Source organism: Octodon degus, unplaced genomic scaffold (genome assembly GCF_000260255.1).
Source record: "Octodon degus isolate 3935 unplaced genomic scaffold, OctDeg1.0 scaffold00052, whole genome shotgun sequence".
NCBI classification, from domain to species: domain Eukaryota; kingdom Metazoa; phylum Chordata; class Mammalia; order Rodentia; family Octodontidae; genus Octodon; species Octodon degus.
This window is the reverse complement of record NW_004524628.1, coordinates 7406073-7417242: the sequence shown is the minus strand read 5'-3', so window position 1 is coordinate 7417242 and position 11170 is coordinate 7406073. Positions and strand designations below refer to the sequence as shown.

Genomic DNA, 11170 nt, shown 5'->3' with positions numbered 1-11170 from the left:
GGACTGCGGTTCGATCCCCCAGCACCACATGCCAGCCAGCCCCGCCCCCTGGTGGGCTGAGCTGGCCACACACACACACCACACTCTCTCTTTCTCTCTCTCTCTCTCTCTCTCTCTCTCTAATAAATAAAAAAATAAAATAAAATAAAATAATTAAAAAAAAAAAAAGCATTGAGAAGCTGAAATGCTCAAGGTGGTAGATATAAATTTTTCTCCAATTTGTTGTTGTCCTGCAGTTCTAGGAATTGAACCCCGGACTCATATATGCCAGGCGGGTGGCTGTTCCACCGAGCTGCATTCTTAGCCTCCAGAATTTTTATTTTCACACAAACAAATCAAATTATATATCATTAGGAATAGGGGGCCCGCCCATTAGCTCAGTTGTTTAAGTGCCTGCTTAAAAATGCAGGGAGACTGAATTATCATTAGGAACAAATACCAACAGTAGTGTCCCTTGAAGTGACAGGATCATTTCATTCATCCATGAAAATGTCAAGCAGACACGTTGGTGAATGCCTGTAATCCCAATAACTTCCAAGGCTAAAGCAGGAGAATTGAAAGTTCAAGGCCAGCCTGGGCAACCCATCAAGACTATCTCAAAATGAAAATTTTAAGGATTAGAGTGCAGCTCAATACTAATGCACCCCTGAGTTCAATCTGCTGTACCAGAAAAAAAAAAAAAAAAAAAAGTACGGGAAACTATCTCTCAGCAGTACCATCATGTAGTTCCTTTTTTTTTTTTTTTTTTTTTTTTTTTTTGGAAGGCAACTTTTATTAAGTGTGGGAGGCTCAATGAGCTAAGCTCCTAATTCTTCTTACCCTGCCTATTTCCCATAAGTCTCCCGCTATGTCCCCAAGGTGGCACTTCCTGTCATAGCCCGGTTGCCTAGTTACTTGTGCCTTTTACCCGCCGACGTCATTTCCCTAGCCTCCACTATATAAACCCAGCACCTCCCCTGAATAAATGAGACTTGATCAGAGTCCTGTCTTGTCTTCATTTCTTGTGTCTCCTGTCCTTTGTCCCCTCCTCAGTTCCCCGCTCCTCTCCTAGGTGACCTTCGTTGACTGACCCGCTGGCTCGGGACAGTTAAGGCTGATGCGGGATTGCCCCCGCCAAACATCAGCGCGGGCTTGAAGGAAAGAGGAAATGAGTGGCTAACAGGTTGGTCCATGATTGGTCACATGCATAGGTTAATGCATACGTGGGGCAGGTTGAACTGGAGGGGCCAGCCGGGCAGTCAAGGCCAGCCGAATAGGACAGCCCAATTAAGCAGCTATAGGTTGAAAATCTTCCCCACAACTCAAGGACCTCCTCGGAAGCTTAGGAAAGAACCCAGGGCTTACACGGGACACACTCTACCCTGTGTCCTGTCCCTTGCCCTTGGGGGGAGACAAGACACAGAACCAAGAGAGAAAGAGCTGCTGCTCCAGGAATTGGCGTGGCTTGCCGAGAAGGGACAGGTCCTAACAGGGCTCGAGGGAGTGCGGAAATCTTGGGCTTCTTGGCTTAGTGAAGGGAGCACATTACTTCGATGAAGCAGGTTTAGCAGCTGCTCTTCTGAGCTCTAGAAGCCCGAGAAGACACTGACAGACCAAAGGCAAGTCCGAGGGAAGACAGTGGAGGTGCCTGAGGGTCAGGTCCATGTCCAAGTCTTGCTGGTGCTCTAGGGGCAGCCGTTTGGGGCAGCTCCTGCCCATCGTTCCCCTCTTCCTAGTGCTTCACCCTGCACCTAAGGGGCGAAGGTCAGAGATGGTTGATCAGGAGCGCCTCCGTGATCTGCAGGCTCCCCGGAGGTCACTGCCGAAGGAGCTGACCCGGATCCTAACTGTTCTTGCAAGAAACACTGGCAGTTCAAGTGCCTGCTTAGGCAGGCGCAGGGACCGGGGTTCAATCCAGGGTGTGCTGAGCCAGTGATTGAGACTGGGCGTGGTGGTGGGTGCCCGTAATCCCAGCACTTGGGAGGCTAAGAACGAGGAGTCCAATCTGTGCAGTGAGACCCTGGAGACCCTGTACTAAATACATTTAAAAAAAAAAAAAGCATTGTTACCTCAGTGCCAGTCAGCCCTGGGCATGCCTGCAAACCTAGTACTTGGGAGGCTGAGGCAAGAGGATTGCTCCAAGTTCAGGGCCAGCCAGGGCTACAAAGTAAATTCAAGATCTGTAGAGTACTAATGAGATCCTGTCGCAATTTAAAAAAAAAAAAAAAAAAAAAGGTACTCCAAGAAGAAAGGCAGCTCCAACCAGGTCCAAATCGCTTTTCTTCAGGGAGCTGCAGAGGCGCAGTGTCCTTCCCTTGTCACACGGGGGAGGCCTGGGCCTGAGGCCCTTTCGCAATGGCCACGTCCTGGTCCTTGCACGTTGCCCCCGGGGCTCTGACCTGCTCCTGCCGCAGGCCAAGGGTGCTCTGCGCCTGCTGCAGCCCGCAGCCGGTCGGGTCCACGGAGTGCTGGGGCTGGAGGCGCCGTGGCCACCTACTCCTGGATGCGCGTAGAATCCTTTGGCGCGGTGTGTGGACCTTCCAGGTGCCACGGAACCTCTCCGGAGTGACTCTCGAGGTCTGTGAGCTGGGGGAGGGGCGGTTCTAGCGGAACGGAGGCGCCCAAGGAGGTCCTGGGGGAGGGCAGGAGACACTGGGGAATTTGAGATCTGATGGCATCACCCGGAACCCACCATCTTTTGCAGAACCAACTGCTGCTGCAAATGAACCTAGGAAACCCCTTATACGTCATGTATTCAAGTCCAAGATGGATTTTTTTTGTTTTTGATACAGGGACTCTTTCTACGCAATTCAGACTCATAGTAATCCTCCTGTCTCAGCATCCCCAGCATTGGGATTACAGGTGTGCACCACCACACCCAATTTTGGGGCCAGCATGGCATACGATACTTAGGATCAAACTCAGGACCTTGCGCTGACCAGGCAGGCCCTTAGACCACTGAGCTATGTCCCCAGTTTTGTTTTGTTTTGTTTTTTGAGACAGGGTGTCTTTGTAGTTCAATTTTACTGTATTTTTCTGGTTGAATCGTTTTTTAGGGGAGGTTTATTTTTTGTGTTTGGTGCCAAGGACTGAATCCGGGGCTTCCAGCTTGCTAGGCAAGCATTCTACCTCTGAGCCAATCTCCAGCCCCTCTATGTAGTTCAAGCTGGCCTTCAATTCACTGTGTAGCCCAGACTGGCCTCAAACTTGTGGCAGTCTTCCTGCCTCAGCCTCCGGAGTGCTAGGTTTATGGGTGTTGGGAGCAGCTCAAGTGGGAAATTGGTCATATGTGGGAGGACAGGACAAGGCCACAGTGCCTCAAGCAGTGGCTACTTCAGTCTTGACAAAAACATCCTGCCTGCACAGTTTCCAGCATCTGTCGCTTAGCAACCTTGTATCTCATCATACTAACCCTGCAAGAGTATAAATAGCATCCCCACGGTTGTTCTTGGGTCCTCCGCTCAGCAGGCAGACAGGCCTCCACCTGACCCCGCTCTTGTCTCGTCCATCTTTTCCTCATGCCCGCTGCCATCTCTCCCAGGATACACTCGAGACACCAGCCAGTTCCAACACGGGTGCACCACCATGCCTGATTAGTGAAGTAAATTTTATTTTATTTTTTTTCACTTCAAAGAATTTTACTTGTTATTTCAAATATAATTCATGCCATTTTTCTCTATAACATTCCATAATATTGAAATTGAAATGTTGCTAAGTTCGAAGAAAGAATAATAACAGTGATCCTTCAGTTCATGAGCGTGATGATTGGGTATTCATGTCTTATAATGCATGAGCTGTGCCTCCCTCAAACCATGTTACAACGTAGGCACATTACTCATCTGACGTGAAAAAAAAAGCCATAATAACAGCCATTTTAGAAACTGGAGATACTCAAGCATTGATCGATTCAGTTGCCACACAGCTGAAGAAGTTTCCATCACATGGACAAAAAATTCTCAGAAAATTTATACACAGAAAAATGTAGAATAATCTATTTCATAGAGAGCAGGTCAAATGGACTCAAAGACTTAATGTAGGAGACTCAATGGGAGGCAACACAGAGCTTTCTTCTGGGGCATGAATAGAAACCAGTTCACATCAGCAAGAAAGGATTTTTCCTCCATATCTAAATGCTTGCCTCTGTTTCGGGCTCAGAGCCGAGTCCTGTCATTTGAACTGGTTGTCAGTCAAAGTTCCTTTCATTTTTGCTTTCTTGGCTTCCAGTTCGCCAGCTCTCGCAGTCTTCTCTTGCTCATGCCTTTACGCTCCAGCTGTTTTTCAATCACTTTGGCATTCTGGGCATATGAGTCAGCAACTTCTCTAGCCTCAATCTCCTCTTCTTCTTCATCAATGGTAGACACGGTGACAGAGCTGAACTTGCCCATGTCCTTAGTCCGCTTGGTCATCATCACCTTTTTGGGAGGCTCTTGTTTCTGGGTATATATATTTGTTTTCCCAAAACCCTGGCCAAACTTCACTACTGCTCCATCCACAATGAAGGTTACGGGAGCATTCTTCGGCTGGGACTGGTAGAACAGTGGGAGTCCGCACTTTGCACACTTCTTCCTGTATTGTCTTTCAATGCCTTCAGGCCTCCGAAGATACATAGTCTCCTCATCTTCTGTGTTACAAAACTTGTGGGCATGTTTGGCAGCATCAATCACACGGGATCTGTCCCGGGGTCTCATGGGCAATTTCTCTAACTGACAGTCCAAAACCAGGACCATCTGGCCGCACAAACAGTAGTAAACATGGAGAGGCTTCTCGCCGTCGTCATATTCCTCACGATCACGAGTATCTGAGCAAACCACCGACCGAGACACCACTTTGGGCATGTTCCTAAGTGTAACCAAGGACCTGGTGACAAAAAAAAGAGAGCCGGAGGAATCTGAAGTAAATTTTAGAACAGCACTTGGAATAATTTAAAATATTTTGCAGCGTATGATGATGCAGTGTGATTAAATAACATTGGTATTTACACTTTTTTTTTTTTTTTTTTTTTTTTTTTTGCGGAACCGAACCGGGGATTGAACTCAGGCCCTTGTGCTTGCCAGGCAAGCACTTATTCTACTGAGCTATCTCCCCGGCCCCAGTATTTACACTTTTAAAATTACAGTGAAGGACTCCGCCACTCCACGCGCGCACACACACACACACACACACACACTTCCTCAAACACACTTAGCCCACAATTGTCACTTCTGGAAGCTGTTCTGAAAGTCCTCTTTACAATAATTTCTGCCAAAGAAAAACATGGCCTGTGTCCTTGTCTACCTTATTCATTGGATCCTGCACCATGTGACTTCTAGTTCCTGCCCCAAAGTCAAAAAGGACCCAGAAAGGTAAATGCTGTCACTGCACTCAGGACGTGGCAGCAGCCGCAGCAGACCCCTGGCGACTCGGGAAAGAGGGTTCCAGGAGGGCCGGGCCGGGCGGCAGGGTGGGACAGGTGTGTGTGGAACGGGTGGACGTGGAGTGGGGCTCGTGGCAATGTGTGTGTTCCTCTCATAAATCGTTTTAAGTGTGAACAATCACTGTATTTTTTTTTTTAATCACACCATGTACATAGTATTTGTTTTCATCTGGTTCTGGTTATCGTTTACAACCTAAAATGTTTTTTGGATCTCTTTCACCTTTAAAAAGCTATTGATTTTTATTTTGCTAAATTTTATAATTTGTAAAAATATTAAGTTTTTTTTAATGTATTTAGTACAGGGTCTGACAACCTAGATCAGCCTCCCAAGCGCTGGGATCACAGGCATGCGCCACCAGGCCCATTCTCAATGGCCGGCCCAGCACGTTCCGGTGGTGGGCCAGATGCCCTGCCAGGGATCGAACCAGCTGCTGGGCTCTGCCTAAGCACGCGCTTTAGTCCGCTGAGCTGTCTGGCCGGCCCAGTAAGTTTTCAGTTTCATTGTACTCCATAAAGACAGTGTTACTTGAGGAATTCTTGCACAAGAGACCACGTGCTTTCCGGGCCTCCCCTCCCTGGGCTGACCTTCCCAGAGCTCAGCCCTTGCAGCCTTAGTAGCTGTCGCAGCTGTTGAGCTGCCTCTTGCTTACCTAAGTCGCACGCTTGGAGCTTCTGTAGAGCTGGGCCGCAAGCGCCTGGAGGGAGGCCCCCTGCACCGGGCCTGGGACCCCACAGACTGGGCTGCTCCTTTGCATTACCAGATCCTTCAAACTTGAATTCTCTGTGTGTAGAGCCAATCAGAGTGCTGGCTTCATTTCTTCTCTCGAGATTCCAAGCAGGTGTTTAATAGGATGGCCCAGAGCAGACGCCCCCCCTCAGGAAGGGGGTACAAAATTCTTTTTTTCTTTTTCTTTTTGTATTTAGTGCAGGGTCTACAGGGTCTTAGTACACAGATCGGACTCATAGTGATTCTCCTGTTTTCAGCTTCCCAAGCCCTGGGATTACAGGTGCGCGCCACCACGCCCAGTCGCAGTCTCGGTCACAGTGCACCCCTGGGGCACGGCACGGAGATCGAACTCCGACCCTTGCGTCTGCCTAAGCAAGCACTCTAATCTTCTGAGCTATCTGGCCGGCCCCTGTAAAATTATTTTCCTCCTTTTCATTGCACACACTGGCTCCAGGCAGCGCATTTATTTTTCTTTTGTGTTTTAACTTTATAGGTACATTTAGAATACATTCTGGTCACGTTGATCATAGGACATTTGTACTCATGCATGATAAACCTTGATTCTTTGCTATTTCCCCCATTTACAAAAGCTTTGTTTTCCTTTATTCCTTTTCCCATTTTTTTCATTTCCCCTTCCTTCCTTTTCTCCTGTTTTTTCTTGTAGACAGGTTCTTACTGTGCGTTTAGGGGTATCCTTTTATAGCCCCCAGGCTGACCTCGAACTCACAGCCCTCCTCCTGCCTCAGCCTCCCCAGCCCTGGGCTTACAGGTGTGCGCCACTATGCCTGCTTCCAGGGCCTGCACAGCGTGCAGTACTGGGGATCGAACCCCAGACCTTGCCAGGCAGGTTCTTATGCCAGCAAGCTGTCTCCCCAGTCCTCCTTTCATATCTTGGCTAAGTGCAAAACCTTGCGACCCTTTCTACTTGTCTTGACGATCCTTCATTCAGAACCTATAGATCACCTCCGGCAAGTGCAGCATCCCGGCCCCAGTAACATACTGCTGGGCGGCCCCATCGGCTGGGCTGTGGGTGGGCTTCCATCCTTCTTGTCTTCCCGCAGAGGTTCTGCGGCAATGCTTAGTCACCCGAGGGCCAGCACTTATGTAAGGGCAAGTGAGCCGCCACAGTCACGTGTCCCTCGCCCCTGCCCCCCCGTGGCCCGAGTTTTCCTGGCGCTCCTCGCTGCCTCCCCTTGTTGCTCTCTCAGCACCCCTCACTAGTGCTTGTCCAGGTGCACCCCGGGCCTGCCCAGCTCCCCGGGCCCAGCGTGACAATGACAAACATGGCCCAGCAGGGCCCGCCTCTCTGGAGGCCTTGGGCCCAGCGCTTGCTATTCTGGGGGCCCCTTTGCTGTCTTCTTGTTCTGAACCCCTTTTTCTTAAAATGTCTCTGTTGTGAACATTGAAAAAACTCAGAGCAAATGGTGTGCTGACAAGGGAATTCTTTTAAAGAGAATAATAATGGCAAGAATAAAATTAAAATAGAGGGCTGGTGAGATGGCTCAGTGGTCTAAAGTACCTACTTAGAACAAGCTTAGCAAAGCACAGGGACCGCGGTTCAATCCCCCAGCACCACGTGCCAGCCAGCCCGCCCCCTGGTGGGCTGAGCTGGCCACACACACACACACATAAATAAAATTAAAAAAAAATTAAAATAGAAAAAATATATAATTTAAAATTCAAACAAAAAATTCATAAGAAAAATGCATATTAAAATATACATAATATATAAGTATGGTAAATGTATATATTATACTTATAGTAAATATACTTATTAAATGTATGTTATATGTTATATACATTTAATATACAAGTAAAATAGAAAAATATAAAAAATATATTTTTTCTAATTATTAAGATGTATTTGGTACAGGGTCTCATTGCGCAGCTCAGACTCAGTGATCCTCCTGTCTGAGCCTCCCCAGTGCTGGGATTACAGGCATGCACCACCACCCCCAGACTTGGTGGCTGGCTCAGCGTGCCCTGGGGCAGGGCTGGCGCAGCGTGTGGTGCCAGGGATTGAACCCCTGCACTTGCCTAAGCAGGCGCTTAGTCCACGGAGCTATTTCACTGGTCTTTAATTTCTAATTATTTTGAACAGAAACAACAAGCCATGCCTACACCTGTAATCTCTGCACTTGGGAGGCTGAGGCAGGAAGATCGCCATGCGTTTGAGGCCGGCCTGGGTTACAGAGTAAGCTCAAAGCCATTCTGAAATACATAGTGAATCCTATCTCAAAAAACCAGCTGGGGATATAGCTCAACAGCATAAGCGCCTGCCTGGCAAGGGCAAGGTCCTGAGTTCAATCCCTGGTACTCAAAAAAAAAAAAAAGTTAATTAATTAAAACAAAAGATAAGGACAAATAGCTACATAAGTACCTTTTTATGTATTTAGTTCAGGTCTACAGGGTCTCACTACACAGATCAGACTCGTAGTGATCCTCCTGTGTTCAGCCTCCCAGGCGCTGGGATTACAGGCATGCCCCACCACGCCCAGTCTCAATTGCTGTGTAAGGCCCCCCAGGGGCAGGACCAGCACAGCAGGCCTGGAACCGAACTCCAGCCGCTGCGCTCTGCCTAAGCAGGCGCTTACATGAGGTTCTGTGAGGGCCACTTAATAAATTCCTCTATCTGATAGTGATACAGGAGAAATACAGCAAGGCGGTTAGGTGCAAGTTTATGTGGAAATAGGAACAGAGACGAGAGCAGTCCACGCAACGTGGGTCAAGCTGAAGCCAACCCCGAGGTTCAAGTGCAGCCGCTTAGCTAACACTGACCAGGAGGGACTGTCGCTGCATGGGGGCTCTGTGGCTTCTGAAACAGGCCTCTGGGGCAAGGGTGGGGCGTGTGCTCTGTGGGCTTGATGCTCTGGGCCGCAGCAACACTAGACTTCAGCCCTGGCTTCGGGAGCACGCGAGCGGGCCACCGCGGCTCTGATCTCCGGGGCGCCTCGGGCCCAGCGCGCTGCACCACCGTCTCCAGCGCTGACTCCCTCGGGCCTGCCGGCTGCCTGTTCACTGCTGCTGAGCTTGGCTGCCTGTAATAATAGCTTGTAGCTTCTGCTGGAGTCGTGAGTTCTTGGAATTGTCAAAAAAAAAAAAAAATCCCATCTGTACGTAGCACATGAGCACACCATGATTCATGAAACACCTGTCATGAAAACAGTGCTTGACTGGAGGAAACACAGCTTTTGTTAGTAAGGAAAACCTCTAGCCAGTGTTCAAAGGTGGCCAGGAGACAGGCTACTTTGGGTTCTAGCAGAAAGTAAGATACTCAATGTTCTACATTAAAACACACCGCGGGGCTGGTGAGATGGCTCAGTGGTCTAAAGCACCTACTTGGAACAAGCTTAGCAAAGCACAGGGACCACGGTTCAATCCCCCAGCACCACATACCAGCCGGCCCCGCCCCCTGGTGGGCTGAGCTGGCCACACACACAAATAAATAAATAAATTTTAAAAAACAAACAAACAAAAAACAACACACCGCGTTGGCTCGTGGAGGCAGCGGCAGTCAGACGAGGGTTATCATGGCCCTGGATCTAGCCCAAGAGCGTTATTGTCATGGACCTTACTTATTTATTCAATCATTTTTGTGGTACTGGAAATCTTTTTAAAAGCAAACTTTATGCATTTGGTTTTTTGTACCAGGGGTCAAACTCAGGAGCTTACACTTGCCAGGCAGGCGCTTTTGTCGCTGAGCTACCTCCTCAGCCCTTTGTTTTTCTGAGTTGGGGTCTTGCTATACAGTTCAGGCTAGCCCTGTAGTCTGGGCTGGGCTCTATCTATATTGCTCCTCCTGCCTCAGCCTCCTGAGTGCTGGGAATTGAGGTGTAGCCACCAGGCCTGGCCACCGGGAACATTTATGAAGTGTTTGTAGTACACAATGAATGTGGTCCTCATGGGGGGCTGGCATGTCTGCACCAGGCATCTTCATTCTCTTCCCATCCCTTCCCTTCTGTGAAGGATTTGCCTCTGCCTCCTATTAGCTATCTTTCTTTTGGCTCTTTATTTACACATTGGGTTTCTCTTGTGAAAATAATCATGCAGAACTTAAGTTTGAGGCCTGATTGACTTCACTTACCATTCATTTCCCTCTGAATGACTGGGACGTGTCCTTCTTCATGACAGAGTAGTACTCCACTGCATACCACAGCACAGTGTCCTCATCTCCTACCCTGTTTAAAGGCCCAGTGGCTTCTGGAACAGCTGGAGTACAGTCCTAGCTCAGAGTACAGTCCTAGCTCAGTCTCCAAAGGCTCCTCCCTGCTTGACTCTCTTGGTGTTCTTCCCAGTTCCATCTGCCTCAGCTTTCTCCCATTCTGCCCAGAGCCAAACAGTCCCGCCCCAGGGCCTCTGCCCTGGGTGCGGCATCTGTGTGGCAGGCAGAGGCTCCTTGGCTGTTGTGCAGCTTCGCTCGCCCCGCCCGTCTCAACAGCGCCGCCACCCTCTTGGAATCCGCCACGCACCGTTCACCCCACCCGACCACCTCCTTGACTTGATTTGCCTTCTCTTTCCTCTCCGAACACTGCCAGCTACATGATAACTCGGCTGTGCATGCCTCACCAGCACCTGGGTCGGTCAGCGCTGGCGAAAGACAGGTGCCCAGCGACTGGGGGAGAACCCAGGAGGGGTCCGAGCTGCTGGGGTTCAGGACTGCTCTCCTCGGTGGCTCTGTCCCTAACGACGGCAGGTACACGCCAGCGCCACTAGGTGGCGCCAGGAGCCGGTCCCGCGCGGCCGGCCCCAGCCTCAGCCTAGCCCTTGGCGGACAGCTGCGGTACTGACTTTTGTTTCGCCCCTAAACACAGCTGTAGGATGCCCCGTTCCGCCGCGGACACCCGCCCCGCTATCACACTGCTTAGGGAAAACTGGGCGAAGCAAGGAGCAATCTACAGTGCGTCGGGTCTTCTGAAAGGAGTTTACTTTTCATTCTGTCTTTAAAAAAAATTTTTAAAGCATAAAAATGTACACATTACTATTAAGAAAACCTACATGCCCATCTTTTGGAAGAAGTCCAAACTACAAATTGCAGTCTTTTGGGTATGCTT

The 11170-nt window shown here is 49.3% G+C and overlaps 1 protein-coding gene and 1 non-coding gene across 2 annotated transcripts; one reads left to right on the top strand and one right to left on the bottom strand.

Annotated features, from left to right (window-relative positions):
* Positions 1-3607: 3607 nt before the first annotated feature.
* LOC101566960 (UPF0428 protein CXorf56) lies at positions 3608-4842 on the bottom strand. The gene has a single exon (XM_012515189.2). It carries the CDS (start codon positions 4812-4814, stop codon positions 4179-4181), a length of 636 nt encoding a protein of 211 aa, XP_012370643.1. The 5' UTR covers positions 4815-4842; the 3' UTR covers positions 3608-4178.
* LOC111817261 lies at positions 3720-3824 on the top strand. Its single transcript, XR_002821502.1, has one exon. It is a non-coding gene; the product is annotated as a small nucleolar RNA U13 (small nucleolar RNA).
* Positions 4843-11170: the final 6328 nt, after the last annotated feature.

What these genes read in the sequence shown, in the direction of transcription:
- LOC101566960 (XM_012515189.2), bottom strand. Translation starts at nt 4,814, where the DNA reads ATGCCCAAAGTGGTGTCTCGGTCGGTGGTTTGCTCAGATACTCGTGAT.